Here is an 18,215-nt window from a genome sequence, read left to right as displayed (position 1 = left end):
GTTCTGTTGGATGAAAATAACTTGTATTTATATGGTAAAATATGGAATAAAAGGCCATCCTTTTACTCAAATATTAGAAAAAGTCACACTGTATTTATTGTGGTAAAATTCTGGCAACCAGATCTGCCAGTTTTTTTGTTTTGTTTTGACTGTAAAACAGTGTAACTGGTTAGCTAAATGTGTGTTAACATGAATAAATATATAGTAATATATATAAAGTTATATATATAATAAATATATGGACTGTGAAATTAATGCTATCCTATAACAGATACATTTTTCTTACTACTTTTCATGAGTTTATCTTGAGTTAAACTTGATAACACAACTTCAGGTGATTATCAGGTAAGACAAACAAGTCAGCAGGTAATGGAAAAATTATGGTCACATTTCAACGCAGGGTTACAAAACAGTGTCGTTAGTTTCCGTGACTAAACGAGCCCTCACGCTGTCAAAGCTGAAAAACAAAATAAAATAACAAAAGATGAGTTGTGATCTGATTGATGACTCAGGCATTTATACACCACGTAGCTACAGTCTTGGCTTAAACAGATGAGCACAAATATGTTATCATCGGCCTATTTCACAACACTAGTCTAGTCACAGCAGGTGAGGCACAAGTGTAATTAATACAACATTAATGACAGTTCTGCTGTATTCAAGTGTCCCTGCCTGTAAATACCAGGCCTCTGCCTCTGGGCTGCAGCCATTCCTTGTATTGACAAGCTAAATTTTACTCTGAAACTTTTATTGTGGACACTTATGAGCTTAGATAAATCCTTACTTATTCCAACATTAACATCTACTTGACCGCTTCTTTCTTTATATTTTTGAAGTTGTACCTGTTTCACATCAAGAACCTCACAAAGAAAACATGTTTATTTCCGGCAAGTCTTCAACAAACAGACTCAGGATATTTTTCGTCCCCCTGGCCATAAGACTATACATCAGCTCTTTGTCGAGGCAGAAAGGACACAAAGGACAATAAACTATTGACAATGTGGTCCGATTCTCTGTCGCACTGGACATTCTGATATCCTCACTTCTGACTTCATTTGCACTGCTCTGCTCAATGCTGTGGCTTTAGTTAATTGTATATAGTTTTTATCTATTTGTAGTTCTGTTCCTTATTATTATAAAATATATATATATGAAATAATACAGGTGTAATTTAAATGCAGATCTATCTTATAGGTTAACTTTAATGCATGTTTACTGTAGTATAGGTTCATTTTAATGTAGGTTTACTGTCTCCTGCTGCTACTGGATGCTTGAATTTCCCCAATGATCAATAAAAGTCAATCATAAAATAAATAAATAACCCTTGTTAAACAATACCAATGTAAAACAAACCTTTACCATGATAAGAAAACATTAACATGGGTCATTAAATACATTAGATGAAAAACTAAAACTGTCATGTCAATTGTTAAGTGGCAGATGATTTTAATCCTGTTTTGACCTGTGGTGACGAGGTCACCTTTGTGTTTTTGATTGAATCATGGTTTGCCTCTTTAATTTTGGGACATTTTGTGGTTTCACTTATCTGGCCAACAGCAGGACAGATGACCACATGCAGTGTCTGGATTACCTAATGATAATGTGTTGCCCAGTCTGGACTATTTTTAGCAGGAACCAAATAGCTTTCAACATGAAACCTTGAACGCCAGACAGTTTATTTCTGGCCGTCTGGCTGTCTTTAGGAGCACTTAACAGTAATGTCTTTGGGAATAATTATCTTTACACACATCTGTCATGACACCTATTAAAAAAGGCAAAAAGGACAACTTGATATGTGTAAACCTTTTACATTTTTATTGCTTTTTAAACACAGAGAGGACAGATTAATCAAAGAGGCCGAAGCCCATGTCTTCGTCTGACTCTTCTGATTCCTCTTTCTTCTCTTCCTTTTTCTCTTCCACTGGAAACGAGACATAAAGACAGAGGTCAACACATTTAGGACTGCTAAACACAGCTTCAAACTGATTACACAGGGCGCCGCAGTTTTCAATCAAAATACAGAAATATGATAATGCTAATCTGAACTTCAATCCTACAGAAACTGAAAGCATACGTCTATTAATTTTAGCCATGAATAAAGGTTGTATACATACCAGCAGCAGGCGCAGCCCCAGCTCCAACGGCCCCACCAGCAGCAGCTGCAGGAGCCGCTACAGCACCACCTGCTGGTACGGAGGCTAACTTAGAGAGGCCTGTAGAAAAAAAGAAAAATATAATTTTTAAGTCATCTTCCATGCATGATATCTTGAAATCTTCAACGCATGTTTAGTGAGGAGCCTCCACCTGAGTTCATGACTTCATTGATGTCCTTGCCATTCAGCTCACTTATGACCTGCAGAGAAATAGATTTAACTTCAGTCACAATACTGCATCTGAACTGGGAGAAAAACTTATACTGTTAAATGACGTACCTTGTTTAAGCGTTCGTCATCGGCCTCAATTCCCACGCTGCCCAAGATGGCCTTGATGTCCTTTGCAGAGGGGCTGGTGTTTCCACCGAGCACAGCCAGGAGGTAAGCGGCCACGTAACGCATTCTTTAGTGACAGAAGAGACACGTAATGACAGGTGAACCATCTGCGTGCTCAACACGACACAGCGATGCAGAAAAGTCTGTAGTGGGAAGACAACCTCAGCCTCTTAGAGGCTTTCACGTCTGTGTGAAAGACATCTTTGACGCCTACTTCCATAATTTACAACTGATAGCAACAGACAGTCATAAAACAAAACAACTTTGATAATTGTGGAAGGACAAAAAAAAGCAACATGGGGTCAGATAAATTGTGATTTTTCACTGTTTTCTGACATTTTATTAGACCGAATTGTGAATGAAATCATGACATTAAAATCATTTCATGACTAATTAATCTGCTGATTCAGTTCTCAGTGGATGGTTTGGAATATAAAACGCCCTGAGCTCATGCTGATGTATCCATATTGCTTATTTTGTCCAGCACAAGACTGAAAACACTAAGAAAAGCAGGAGTATGTTACATATGTGTAACAGCAGCCATGACCATGTTATACAAAACACTGCTTAAACGTCTACATCTTTCTTATTTCTAAAGGACACAGATGAGGCATTATCCCTGTAGTCACCAGTAGGGGGCCAGCTTCCCCACAACATGACAGCTCTATTTTTACTGCGCATATCATGTAACAACAACGTGGTGTGCACATGTTAAACACTGCAAAGTATACAGAGCGCAGACGTAAAACAACATTACTGTTACTTGTGTGCCTCTGTTATTTGTGTTTTTAGTCGTGAGCTGGACTAAACACATCAGTGATGTAGCTGTGCTAACAGAGGCAGCATGGCGCCCAGTGTTCGCCTCCACCCGCCCTCCATTTGTGACAGCGGCTCCTTTTACCCGCCAAACGCCACATTTAATCAGCATTTAAAAAGCCCGTGAGAGATTTTAAAACACGCTCATGCACACACTCATCGACACACACGGTCTGACACGCTCAGATCTGGACTTACTTTTAAGTCTAAACAGACACGAAACGTCGGTCACGCTATGAAATCCGGAAGAGAGAGGGAGGCGGTACCGGAATTTGTAGATGAGTGGAATCCGGCGATCTCATTGGTCCGTTTGGGATGACGGACGTGTACGTCATCATTTCTACAAACCCATGAATGAAATCTGTCACATTGATCAGGGATGGTCTTATAATGAGTTCGTATCTGAATATAATATCCCTGTATCACCTGAAGTTTTTGGAGCAATCCCATCTGGTGTTTGCATGTTATTTAGATCTCAACCTAGAGTGGAAACAACATTTGTCCCTGCTGTCCTTGTTAGATACCCCAGTAGGGAAAGCTTGTTTGTCTGGTAACCATGGTAATAACAACAAATTAATTAGATTCCTGTTCAAAAGGGATGTCACTACAGTCCCATATGTGGTCTCATACTGGAATAAATTCATGGAATACACTGACTGGAGGAAGATCTGGCTCTTACCCAACCGATACATGTTAACTAATAAAGTGAGAGAGGTTTCTTTTAAAATAATTCATAGATGTTATCCATCCAATGATCATATTGTTAGAAGATTAAAAAAAGATTTCTGTTCTGAACATATTGAAACAGTTACTCATTTGTCCAAAGTCTGTGGACTGATACCTGTAACTTTACTACTAAAAATGTTGATAATGATTTTAAGTTGTTTTGGAGGGATGTACTGTTTGGGCTCTTTGACTTGAACAAAAATAGAGTAAGATTAAACGAAACATTTATTATCAATCTCATCATACTGATGGCAAAATTTCATATTCATAAGTGTAAATTTACTCGAAGAAAGCCATCTTTTGTTGCCTTTCACAGTGAGCTCAGACAGTATATCGCTTCCATTAAGTTTTCTAATAACACAAAAGCTATTAAAACGCTTAATATATGTGAACATTTAAATATATTTATGTAAACTCTTTCTCCCCCTGGTGTAGAATATACATGAATGTTTTTGTAATGTTTTGTATATGATCTGTGTTCCTTTGTTTGTGAAACAAAGTTCTAATAAAAAAAAAGAAATCTGTCACACTATCACTATCATTTAAGCTATTTTTGATTGAAGTTGATTATTATTTTCAGTCTCTTAAGTTAATTACTAATAGAAAATGTCGATCTATGATGAATATTCATGCAGATATTTTCAACCAGTAACCTGTCACAGCAGTTATAACTAAAACTTTATTTATATGTAAGATTACAAAGTCTGTCACATCTAAGTTTTATTTTTGCTTTTTTGTTTTCATGCTTTTTCTTTTTGATTCTTATTATACTATCATGTAACTATGCCGATGCTGTTACTACTGTACAATGTGAACTAGTATGACTGAATTTGTTTGTTTGTTTGTTTGTTCTTTCAATAAAGTTGGGGAAAAAAAAGAAATCTGTCACATTGATCCTATCAGTTACTACCACTATACTGTATGTATGTAAATTACAACTCTATGTTTTTATTACATGTATTTTCTAATCTTTTATTAGAATGAACTCTTCCACATTATATTTTTTATTACATGTAATATCACATTATCCAGTGGACCCAAATATAAACACTTTACATATATTATATATATTCTTAAACTATATATTAGTATATATAATTATTTTTTCCTTTTTTTCTGCTTCTCTCCTCCCTTCACCTTTTCTGTTGCTTTAATCTGTACTCTGTATTTGTTTGTAAGATATATTTTACAATCATACTGTATATCGCATATTCACCTACATAAAGCAGCTACATAAACCATATTTTTATATTTTAGCATCCTTTACACTCCATTATTCCATACACACCATTGCATGATTGTCTTATTCTTATTCTTTCTACGAATGTTATGGCTGAATAAATCTACATATTTCTACATATATATTTTATCTGTACATAGTAGTAGTTGAGCTCGTTGTCCTTGTTTTTAGCTGCATTAATATCTGTGTATGTACAAGGAGAGCAACGCGTCAAATTTCTTGTATGTGTATACCTGGTCATTGATTCTGATTCTGAAGATTGTGTTCAACATTGCAATGTGGAAGCAAAATATTAAAATCGACACTTTATTTTACAATTCTTCTATGTTGATAGTACAATTAACTTCTTGACAAGGGATCTGATATATCTTATTAGTACTAGTACTTGTAATATTGTTTATTCATAATTTTAGTGGAAATCCTGAAGTAACATACTGTCTTTCAGAATGATATTATTGGATTATTTATTAGTGATGCATTTCAGTACGTGACATTTTATGTTGTCGCTGGTCGAATTGGATATATTTAGCAATCCTGTAGTTTAAACAGTGGGCAATTTATGGGGTGATTATATCATGATAACTAATAGATTTCAAACAAATGTAATGGATTACAATATATACAACATGTTTCTATAAAATAGAGGAGGAGTTTAAAGTATGGGAATATTTAAGTTGAGTACAGTTACCTCAAAACTATACCTAAATAAGCTAGGAGACTGATCCTGTCAGAGCTCAATTTAACTCCTTGAAACCTGATATTTCTACTTAAATTGTCTGAAGTTTGTGTTCTATGCCACATATTGTGCTCTGAAAATTAGAAAAAAAATAGTGTAGTTAATGGAAAATGAATGGAAAACTCATGATGAGATGATTATTGTTTGTTTGCCTGTGAACATTTTTTAAAATTACCTGACGACGAAGCAGCTGTGTGTAATCCAAATATGCATTAGTATAAATACACATTTTGTTTAAATAATAATAACAATAATAAATAAAAAAATGAAGGACAATGATCAGAATGTGGAGATGATGTGAATTGTAGGACAAAACAATGATTCAGTTCATTGCATACAGTATTTATTTCTATTAATTCCTCATGAAAAATGAATGTTCAAGAATCAGTAATACATCCTCTAGTTAAGATTCAGCTATAAACTGAATCTTTACATGTGCCTACAACATTGTAGAAAACACTCAGAGAGTGACAATACTAAACAAGTGGTCTATTAACAACTTACAATTCAAGCAACTCCTCCTGTCTCTCCTGGGTGAAGAGCCAGTCAAACAGAGAGTCCACTGAATCTGACATAAACGCTGCAACTTTCCTCATGTCTATCACAAAGGACATTTTATAACCAAATTCTGCCAGTAACATGAAGAGAAATATGACCAAGACCCCAAGGAAGATGCGGTCCATACAAAAGTTTGCTTTTTCTTTAAAGCTCCACTGCTCCCAAGGTCGTGCCAGCTGAGCTTCGCTGTATTTCCCGAAGTGTACGAAGGCTGCATCCAAATCTTCCTCTGGAGCTTCCAAGTCTTGGTCACCCTCTGTTCGGTCTGTGTCTGCCATTTTACAACAATTTGATGCTGCAAATTAAAGTTTTCTTAAGTTATCTGATAATATTAAAATAACAGAAGTATTAGAATGACAAGAAGTACAGATAGCATCTCTCTCTTCGCAAATCTTTGTTGCAGCTGTTTTAGGATGAAAGTGAAGGGTCTTACCTCAAAGATGATTGATCTAAAATGAAGTTAAGACGCACACACAAAGTGGAGACTCTTAGCTTATTGTCTCCACACCTAAATCATGCTTGTGTCCCCTCAGCGTTCAGTAGGCCACCAGCCACAGTGCGTGGTGCAAAGGCAGTAAATGCGAGGCTGGTAATGCAACACCTACCTCACTAAGACAAGGGCCGGGGATTAGACTATACTCAGCAGTTTCAAATCCCTAATCAAGGATGAAGGTGACAGATGGTAAAAACGTATTGATATTGTTTGTGACAGAGGGCCAAACGGATGTTCATGTGATATGTTCACGTGAAAGTTTTCAACCATTCAAGTCTTAGGTGGTCACAGCATACCAGACAGGTGGACATAATCTGAGAAAAGTAAATATCTCTGTGGTCCTTACTACAGCATGCACACAAAATCCTCATGCTAACTGATTAAAACATTTAAACACACATACAAACATACACCAGATTAGATATGTTTTATTATGTATAAAGCTCAGCAAGTGGAAGTAATGGATCAGGTAGAAGGTGCATGAAACGAGGTAGAAGTCAAAGTGATGACGGAGCAAAACTCACTCAGCTTTAGCTTCAGGGTTGGAATAAATCACTTCAGCATTCTGTGGGCAATTTACTCAAATGCTTCAGAGCGTTTTCAACACTCTGCCACAGCTACTGAAATATGGCTTAAATGAGCTGAATTAGCTGAAGAGGTGCCCTGCTTCCTGTGATAAAGACTAATGGCTTGATGGCTTTGATGCTGGCAGAGTTTTGTTTAATTTGCTTTAGTGACTTTATTGTTCATTTGCATTCTGGGCAAGGTCTTTCACTTTACATTGAATGGTTTTCTGTAGAACATAAAAGTTCAGAACACACTGTACTCTCTATTGATTTTACTCAATAAATCCTTCTCTTCTGACTCTTCTGCTTTTTTCTCTAGACACCCAATGTAAGCATTTGCAAAATAGTTCTTTGTGCTTGATCTTCTCTTATTTTTTTATTTATTTATTTTAGCTGTATACATTATATATACATATATATTATCAGTCTGTCTGTTGGTCAGTAGGTCCATCACTTTGGATAGAACAGATCAAAATATCTCGAAAAGTGTGTTATGGTTAGTCCTTTGAATCTTCTTCAAGCTCTACCAGCAGCAACAGTCTCAATCTCCAGGATAGGTTGCCAATAAATTTGATACAGACTACTCCCTTTTTCTCTAGCACTACCAAGAGATAAACATGTCAATTTGTCCATTACTTAATTTTTGACCAAATACATGCACATTTAGTGCTAATCATCGACTGTTAGCATGACAAGGCGCTAAATTAAGATGGCAAACATTATACCTGCTTGGTATCAGCATTGTCCATGTAAACATGAACAAACACTATTTGGCTTAAAGCACCTAAATACAGCATCACACAGCTGATGGCATGCATACAGACTCTCAGTCTTGTTTTAAATGTATTTAAATAGTTAAAAATATGAAATCAGTAAATATGAAATCAGTAAACAGTAACATTAGTAATTTAAATGAAGATGGTATGAATGTTTATTTGGGTGACTTAACCAACAAGCTTTCGGAACATGACATGTTTGTTGTATCACCGGATGTTGACATATATATTATAATTCAATATGAATCAATTAAGGAAGGAAGTATTAAGTGAGAACAAAATAACGCAGGCAGATGGGTGATATAATTTTTTTTCTGATTGCAGGCTCATGTTCTTAAAAAATGAACGTGTAACTCAGTGAAGCTCTTTGCTGTGTCTAATGTGTTTAATGGGTTGATCTTCCATATATCACATAGTCCCATGATTGTCATTGCTGCACTATCTCACTGTAAAGTATGTGTACAGGAGAATTGCAGCGCTTGTTACAAGTTTACAGTCGCTTTCTCCGTCAGGGCTCGTGTGTTGGTGGGGCACTGAGTGGGCTCTGTGGTTTTACATAACATGCAACGGCGAGTGATCTGTATCAGCGTGGCACGGAACTGCTTTATCCTGAAGGCATAAACCATTGGGTTGAGCGCTGAGTTGACATGAGACATGAAAATGCCTACATGTAGGGCAGGCTTGGGTACTTCATACTTTGGGCAGAAGAAGTTTATGCAGTTCATGATGTGTATTGGGAGCCAGCACACAATAAAGAGAAAGACCACCAAGGCCAGTGATTTGGCCAGCCTCAGCTCCTTCTGAAAGTACCTGTCTCCATCACAAGTGGCTTCAGCGCGCCGGTTAAGCTGTCGTCGGATCATCCTAAAGATCTCTGCGTACAGTGCGATCATTATGGACAGTGGTACCACGACCCAGCCAAAGAAATTAAAGTACACCATGTAGTCCATCCTCATGACAGTGGTGAATCTACAGACAATGTCGCTGGAAATGCTAAGGTTTCTCTGAGTATTAATGTTATTCCATCCAGTCATTGGAACCAACCCGGTGAGGAAGGAGAGGATCCAACAGAGACAAACTGCCACATATGCCCTGTTCTGGGTCACTATGCTGCTGTACCTGTTTAGAAAAAAATGGGAAAAGAAATGAAAACAGGTTTTTCAATCACCTAAATACATGCATGCACACAGCTAGATTAGATCTGAACACACACACACACACACTATACATTGGTTACTGCTCAAAAGCATTTTCCTAGTAGTATGGGCAGCTGCTGAAACTCCCCAGCAAACAGTGCGTATGTCAGTTATTCAGGCATTTTAATTTGCTTAAAAGCTTTTTATGTCCAGGCCATTGATTTGCATCAAACCAGGCAAGGATATATGGTGCATTATCAACAAAGAGAACCACCTCCTCTCGATTGACTCTCTATAAGGCTATAAGCATGCATTTAACTCTCTGATGGTAAACACAATAAAAATGATTGGTCCTACTATTGCAATTATTGGTGCTTTTGAAAGGCAAGTTTAGAAATTAGCATTATAAGTGACTCTCACAAACATGAGAGCAATCTAACTAACTTTGTAATTAACTAAAGTAACACATTTCAGAGTAGGAACACTTTGGATCAGTTTATTTTTAGCATGAAAGCCGAAGTGGATTGGAACAGGAAATCTTCTGATTGCTCTCAGTTATGAATATTTCAGTGACTGTCTAACAGTCTGTTTACACTGTTATATTGATCCTGTAATACTTTTTTAGTTAGTGTTATTAGATTATATTAGATAATACTTTATTTATCCCACAACGGAGAAATTCACTAACAGCAGTGGAAAATAGAATCAAGGAGGAAGTCAAAAGTGTACATATTTACAAAAAGTACTAAGGTAGAACATAATGAAAAACCAAAAATAGCAATATTCATTATCCAACCCAATCTCAACTAAATTAATCTCACTTTTCTTTTAATCTCTGAGAAAAACCACGACACCTTTCGCTGGTTTTACAATATTTCCTCACCTGGTGGGAATCTTGACTCGCAGATATCTGTCGATAGCAATAGCCAGCAGAGAAAGGATAGAGCTCTGGGTGATGATCAACAGCAAGCAGGACAGGAAGAGGCACGTGTAGAACTGAGTGTTTAATCCCAGACTTATGATGATAGCCAAAGGGATGACCAAAACCCCCACAGCGATGTCAGCCACGGCCAGAGACACGATGAAGCAAAAGGTGGTGTTACGGAGAGACCGGTTTGCACACACAACCAGCACCACCAGCACATTCCCAATCACAGAGGCCAGAGCAATAGCTGTCTCAATGGAGATGTACATCAGGTCTGCATACTCCCGAGGCTTGATACGTGGAGAGGAAGTCATTTCTACTATTTACAGGTCTTGCTTACCTTTACTCAGATTGTAAAAAGATGAAAATCGGTAGTAGAAACTTTTAGCCTCCACTTTGGGGTTTTCTTCAGCAAAAACATCCTCCACTATGTATGTTCTCTAGCTGAAAGTACTATACTTTTTCTCTTTTTCTCATGAATAAACGGATGGTTAGTCCTCAGCATGTTGTTCAAGCTCTACACAAGACTGGGTTCCAGTGTACCACTACTCTGCTACAGCCTTACTCCTTCACTCCTGCTCCCTCTCCCACTATTCTGTAAAACAGGAGTCATAAAATCGAGGGGAGGGACTTTCCTTCCTGCAGCACCATGCAGCAATCATTTTGTGTGCAAATGATTTTGTGTGTCTGTGGTTTTTGAGAGGAACCATCTTGATAAGAGGGCTAAAAAGAATGCACTTCCAACGAAAGATGGCTGTGCATTAGAGCTGATTTCATCATATTGCAAATGTCAACAAGTAAGCCATGAATATGCAATGCAAAGATACATATCTATCCGTCAGTCCATCAGAGAGCACTGACAAATTTAATTTTCATCTGATAAGTGCTTACCTTAGAGATCACAGCATTAGTTTGTCAGTTTTCTTAAAAAATTAATAGCAGGCAACATATTATTATGTGTTTGTTTTTTTTAAAGCAACAGTATGTAAGATTTCTGTAAGATATCCGGAGATATATCAGATGTCTCTGTATAAATATATAGTAGTATAATCATAACTGTGTGCCAATAGATGGCTGCAAGTGAAAAACCCACCATCAGCAAATTTTCAGCATCAGTCAACCTAACGATGATGACAAAGCTCCAGGAAGTCACTGCCCCCCGGTAAAAAAAAGTCCCCTTGATGCAACTTGTCATTTTTTACACTTTGGTTCTTGTATGGATAAAACAAGATATAAGTATTTAATAACTGAGCTGAGATTTAGAGATGCTTTAACTTTAGAGGGCGGTGCTGATTGTTACCTTTTTACCGAATGTTACTATTGTTACCTTTAGGTACAGCCTGACTAGTTGTTTCCAGTCTTTATGCTAAGCTAAGTTAACCAGTTGCTGGCTGTAGGAAAAGTGTATTTCCCAAAATGTACTAATCTTTAAAAGGAAGTAATCTCTGTATGTTTCATAAGAAAAACTATTTATATAAATATTCTCTTGCTGTGATGACGGCCTCTTACTATTTTAGATAATTAAACTATGTGCACTCATTTTTCACTTTTTTACTATGTGAGATACATGGGGCTGATTGGAGCAACGCATGCAATTAAGTGGTTGTGGGCCATCATAGTAAAATCATATGCCAGTGCAGCATTTTAGCTCTATGCCAAGAATTCCAATCATCCGCTTCAAAAACCTTTGTTTTTTTGTCATTTGACAGTTATGATATCACAGTATTGCACATTTTCATGTCTTATTCATTATGTTGTTGTCTACATAATTTCCAAGTTAAAGAAAGGCTGAACTCTGCAGCATAAGCTGCAGGTAGGAACTAGGTCCAAAAGTTCAATTACTTACAAAAACCTAATTTAATTGTGCGTCTGAGCATGAGAAGACTTTGGCAGCAAGTATCACTGAGCAAGCAATCACTGAGATGGTCTTTGGTTGCCTAAGGAAGCAGTTTCAATGTCTGCTTGCAAATATATTCAGTCTGATCACTTCAGTGTTTTTTAAGGAAGCGATGACTCAGAATGTTGTCCTGGGACATTGCCTATCATCTCAGGCTGTTGTCTATGTATTAGAGTGTTTTAGTATTTTATTAGGCCTCTGTTGTCCCAGGTGCCTTTTCATAGCACAACTGGGAGTCAACATAACACTTCTGGAAACAACTATAAATGTCAAAATACTGCAGTATAAAACACCAAAGTACACCATCATAATGCATTTTATGAAAAGATAAGTACCAGGTGAGATGACTAAGACAGCTGGTGCTAGTTGGCTAATCATGCCCTGCATTTTAATTCCTCCAGTTCACTAGCACACACACAGAGGACAAGACGGATATGTCGGCCTGTGAGAATATGGGTTTTGTTTTTTGTTTACACATAAACTTTTGTTTATCAAGCAGTGGACCTGAGTTATGTGTTCCTAAGACGTTGGGTATCCAGAGGCGCATTCGGTAAAGACTGAACTGAAGCTAAATGAGATCGTAGACAGGAAAACCCTGATGCTAATTGTTATAATTAGGGGAGAATTTCCCCTCTTTCATCTGATTGCATTCATGAAGTTTCCTGATGGACACGTGGCTTTACTTGTTGAAGTGGCTAACTGCTGCTACTTGGTGCCATGTAATGTATGTAATGTTGGCACCTGGATCTGACTGGACTGGGAGCTTACAGTGTTGCTAGTACAGAGGTTCTGACTAGGGTGGCGCTGCTATGGGCACCAGAACCAGCCTCAGCTACTGTAATAAGGCTGCTGTTAGCTACATAGCCAACAACAATAGTTAGTGGTTACAAACAAGTACATTAAACTTATCCATCTATTAAGAAACTCTGACATCAGAGATGAAACCAGGGGTCTAGTTCTAAGTATTTGTGTAGCCACCATGAACAATTATAACATTCTTCTTCTTCACATCTTTCCTTGACTTCATGACGTTTTATATCAAGATCAAGGAACAGTGTTTAGGAAAGGACTCAGAAGGTAATTTATTTTTACTGTTTGGTATACACCCAGAAAACAGTTTCTGTATAAAAATGAGTGTCACAGAAATCAGTGAATAAAGTTATACAGTAACTCAGTCAGTGAGGTACAGCCCCCAGATGCCTCTTGCAAAGACGAGTCTTGTGCATGCTCTAGGCAGACTACTCTTGAGATTTGAGGGTATCATTTAATGTGATCACGTAGCATTACGTCTCCCTCAACAGACCCAGACAAATGCTTAGACACACCCTAGACATACGGCATCATTATTTACCATATACATCTAATTACTAATTTATTTTACTGATATTTCTCTGCAGATAGTCTCCTTTGTTGCATCACACAATATATAATTTCCCTACAAACAGAAGTAATTAACCTGATTATGGTCTTGGAAGGATCCGCTTGCACATGTGTCACAAGCATTACATGACAGTAAAGATTATATTACTGGTTCCAGTTGAGAAAATTAGCATCCTCACAAAGATCATGTATAATTTATTTCACTCTGACATAATGAGTCCGCTGTTATGCTATGTGTGTCTATATTAATCAGTCAACCTCAGCAGTTTTTAAAATGGTTATGACTGTTCAAATTACTGAAAGTTTCATTAACCTTTTTTTTTTTTTCTTCACTACTATGGGACATAAAGACTCAAAGAAGGTTTATCACTAAAATGGTGGCATACTTAAACATTTGCTTTATTAAACTTCGGGTTTGGTCTTCTCAAAGCTGTAGGTAGAAAACTGTGGCTGCTTGATGTTTGGGTTTCGTATGCTAAATGAAAGACAATAAGCAAATTATACACAAAACAGTGTATTACATAATGCAAAACAGCATCCTTGCAGGTATTTCTATTTTTGTAGTTCTGTTTCCACTGCCATGATATCATGACACAAAGGGTGTATTATTTCTTCTCAAACATGCCCTATGTTTTCCTTCAGCAGATGGAAGCTAAGGCTGGACTGGCAAAAATTTGTGAGCTAGCTGGCTTACTTGTAGTGACCTGCTCTACTTGCGTCAACTGTTTTGTCATGTTCCTTGTGTTTTTTCACAGGGAACATGCATTTAACTAAACATAAATGGCAATAATTTTAATTTTAAAAAATGGTTTGGGTAAGACAAGAGCAGGTTCATAATGGTAGATATACTGTATGTTAGCTTACATAAGTAGTATGATGATGGTAGTGATTTTGTAGTTCCTTCTGTGTTAATTGTTATGGGGAAAGTTGATTCATAACAGCATTTTCAGCAATACCTCGTTCCTCTTGGTACTGCATCTATCATCACTTTCATGACATTTTTAGCTTATCTGGTAGCCTAGATTGTTATTTCTTGCTTTACTTGCAAATCTTTTTCTCTGTGTCATGCTAGCTCAGTAGTTCAGGCTGTATTTGTGCTGGTAAAGCAAGTGAAATTAACACACTTTTTTTACTTATTTGATCATACTGGCACATGAGTCAGGCCAAAAATATAAGTGGCCAGTGTTAACCTCTGCTTTTAGCAATTACTTAGCAAAAAGTAGTCACAATGTCCCCCTCTCATAAATGTGGCAGTTGTAAACAACCCTTTGTCATTACCCAATCTGTCTGATAGCACCAACTTTTATAAATTGCTGTGAAAATACAGCCAAATTTTAACCGTAAGGCTGCAGTCACACATACACAATAGGTGTGTCTGTCAAGTCAGTTATATCTCAACTTATGTGAACTTTGACTGGCAAAGCTGCAGACTCAACCAATAGCAAATATGCCTTTGTAGTTTACTCCTAACAGACTATAAACTGATTTCCTTGTGCAGTACATCCTGCACTGCCGACATTTGCCTCAGGTGAATCTAAGGTCACTGCAATTGTTTCGGCATCCGTTCACAGAACAACCCTTTATTTTGGGCTCATACTGCTACAGTAGTAAACCAGACAAAGGCCAGAGTAATGTCAGGAAACCTGAATGACCCCTACAAGTTAACTCAAGTTGTAAAAATTAACTTTGCGTGAACTGAAGCCACAAGAAGCTATTAACATATCGTTGTTCATTCTCCCTCCTGTAGTCGAACAAAAAGGTCAGAAACCCTAATGTCATAATGAGAAAATAAAATTACATTTGTGCATCTGGATACCTAACTAATCTCAAAACTCATTGGCTACATCTATTGCATCTAAACAAAACTCATACATCTTTTTTGTTTTCAGTATAATTTTAAGAAGAGTTTAATTTATCGAACTGTCTGACTTTGGTTAGATAAAGTGGGTGGGATCAATACAACGAACATGAGAGCAGCTGCAGAAAAGAGTGGAACAAGCTGCAAACTCAGTTCAACAGTTTATCAAAGTATCAGTTCTGGTCCTGCTGGATCTCAGTGCTGCGTTTGACACTGTGGATCACAGCACACTGCTGAACAGATTGGAAACATGGGCAGGACTCCGTGGAACAGTCCTAGAATGGTTCAGGTCCTACTTGGAGGAGCGGAGTTATTTTGTGACCATTGGAAGTAATCAATCAGATCGAGTGGCTATGACATGTGGGGTTCCTCAGGGGTCAGTTCTTGGACCCCTTTTGTTCAGCCTATATATGCTGCCTTTGGGTCAAATTCTGCAGAATTCTAATGTCAACTATCATAGTTATGCAGATGACACACAGATATATCTTGCACTGTCCCCAGATGACTGCAGTCCTATAGAGTCATTGGGTAACTGTCTACAGCAAGTAAAAAATTGGATGAACCAACATTTTCTTCAGTTAAATCAAGAAAAAACTGAGGTCATTGTTTTTGGCAATAAAGAGAAGAGGGTTGCTGTCAGTAAACACCTTGAGTTACTGTCTCTAGAAACTAAAGACCAAGTCCGAAACCTTGGCGTGTTGATAGACTCAGATCTGACCTTCAACAGTCACATAAACTCAGTCACCAAAACAGCCTTCTACCAACTTAAGAACATATCCAGAGTTAAGGGCTTTATGTCCCAAACAGATCAGGAGAAGCTGATCTATGCTTTCATCTCCAGTAGACTTGACTACTGTAATGGTCTTTTGACTGGACTCCCCCAAAAAAGTATCAAACAGCTGCAGTTCATTCAGAACGCAGCAGCTCGAGTTTTGACCAGAACAAAGAGATCAGAACACATCACCCCAGCTCTTAAAGCTTTACACTGGCTCCCAGTTAGCCACAGAATAGATTTTAAAGTTCTGCTACTAGTTTACAAATCACTGAATGGTTTAGGCCCACAATACATAAACGAAATGTTAGTAGAATATAGACCCAGTAGGGCTCTGAGATCTACTGACTCAGGTCAGATAGTGGAGCACAGAGTTCAAACCAGACACGGTGAAGCAGCATTTAGCAGTTATGCTGCTCACAACTGGAACAAACTACCAGCAGGACTGAAATCAGCCCCAACTCTTAGCACTTTTAAATCCAGGTTAAAAACTTTTCTATTTTCACGTGCTTATGGCTGAGCTCTTTTAAAGAACTTTTAAAGAATTTTTAATCATAATCCAGTGATTCGTTTAATGTTTTAAATTGTTTTCAAAATTGCTGTTTTAATGATTTTAAATGACATTCTGATGTTTTTAATAAAATGTTCTTCTCTTTTTAATTTTTTATTTCTATTGCTATTGCTTGTCTTAATGTCAAATGTTTTTCCTTGCCTCTGTAAAGCACTATGAATTGCCTCGTTGTGCTATACAAATAAACTTGCCTTGCCTTGCCTTGCCTAAGTTAAGATTAGGGATGTAACGATACACTCAACTCACGACTCGATTTGAGTCACGATTTTTTGTTCACGATACGATTTTTTCACGATTTTTTAAAATCAAAATGAGCTACAGACAAATTATGATCAAATAAAATTATTATATTTATTATACTTTTTATTTGTAGGAAAAAATTCTTTCTTTACAGAAACTCTCAAACTGTTTGTGTTCTCTTATAAAAAGTGCAACTTACATCTTAAACAACAAAACACATGACAAATATCTCCTTTCTTTAGAAACAATCTCACAGTAAACTGCTGTTAACTGGTGTGATGTGCAGTTTTTGCTCACAAGGGGGCGTAACCAGGGCTCCAAATTAACTTTTTTGATCACCAGCCAATGTGGCTGGTAAGTTTTATACATAACAATAAAATAAAACATTAAAAAACATTAAAACTTGCGAGCAGCACGCGTCAGTTTCCACAGAGCACCCGAGCGGGCGAAAGCCAGACACAGAAAAAGCAAAGAGAATCCGGTGGATTTTCAAAATAAAATACCCCCGTGCAAACTAAAAACAGACAAAAGCGAAACTAACTAACTACGTAACATATTTACACATAAAGAACCATGTTTAGAAGGGAAACACCGGGAAAACGTCCAAATCTGAGCAAGTAAACAGTCTGGCGGGCTAAGCACTCGCTCCTGAAACACTCCTGGTGGGGTTTGAAGTCGTGTGCAGGACGGACTAAATACGCCACGCTCACGCAACGCGCCGGGAAGCCTGTTTGACCAGTAATCTGGCATACCGTGCATTTGCCCGGCATTTTGTGGGCTGCTCTGGTCCAAAATGCCAGGGCCGATTTTTTGTCCCAGTCCGCCCATGGCTGTGCGGGTTCCCATTCGCCAAGAATCGCGATTAATTTTTTCTGTCAACCGATGCGAGTCGTCACGCATTTGTAGCGATTTTTAATCGTGTCACGATGCATCGTTACATCCCTAGTTAAGATATATTAAGTTAATGAACTTGTACATGAAGCTGAACAATATTGAGGACAACAGACCGGGGCTTTCAAGGGGGCTGTATTTTTTT

At 37.5% G+C, this 18,215-nt stretch overlaps 2 protein-coding genes across 3 annotated transcripts; both read right to left on the bottom strand.

Moving 5' to 3' along the window:
• Positions 1 to 1,792: 1,792 nt before the first annotated feature.
• On the bottom strand, positions 1,793 to 3,636 carry rplp2 (ribosomal protein, large P2). Its single transcript, XM_010730111.3, has 5 exons — positions 3,504 to 3,636; positions 2,433 to 2,556; positions 2,305 to 2,353; positions 2,115 to 2,213; positions 1,793 to 1,921 (listed from the first exon to the last, which is right to left on the bottom strand). Exons 2-5 carry the CDS (start codon positions 2,553 to 2,555, stop codon positions 1,845 to 1,847), a joined length of 348 nt encoding a protein of 115 aa, XP_010728413.1. The 5' UTR covers position 2,556; positions 3,504 to 3,636; the 3' UTR covers positions 1,793 to 1,844.
• Positions 3,637 to 6,333: 2,697 nt separating this feature from the next.
• LOC104918381 (adenosine receptor A1) lies at positions 6,334 to 13,092 on the bottom strand. 2 transcript variants are annotated; one of them, XR_003462420.1, is made up of 3 exons: positions 10,420 to 13,092; positions 6,999 to 9,519; positions 6,334 to 6,860 (listed from the first exon to the last, which is right to left on the bottom strand). XR_003462420.1 is itself a non-coding variant. In XM_010730112.3 (2 exons), exons 1-2 carry the CDS (start codon positions 10,773 to 10,775, stop codon positions 8,883 to 8,885), a joined length of 993 nt encoding a protein of 330 aa, XP_010728414.1. In that variant the 5' UTR covers positions 10,776 to 13,092; the 3' UTR covers positions 6,334 to 8,882. The 2 variants fall into 2 exon arrangements, 1 of the variants encoding a protein (XP_010728414.1); XM_010730112.3 differs by having other exon boundaries at positions 6,334 to 9,519.
• Between the last annotated feature and the right edge of the window lie 5,123 nt (positions 13,093 to 18,215).

The sequence above is a fragment of the Larimichthys crocea genome, chromosome VI (genome assembly GCF_000972845.2).
Source record: "Larimichthys crocea isolate SSNF chromosome VI, L_crocea_2.0, whole genome shotgun sequence".
NCBI classification, from domain to species: Eukaryota; Metazoa; Chordata; class Actinopteri; family Sciaenidae; genus Larimichthys; species Larimichthys crocea.
The sequence above is the reverse complement of the archived record's forward strand: the minus strand, read 5'-3'. Positions and strand labels throughout refer to the sequence as shown.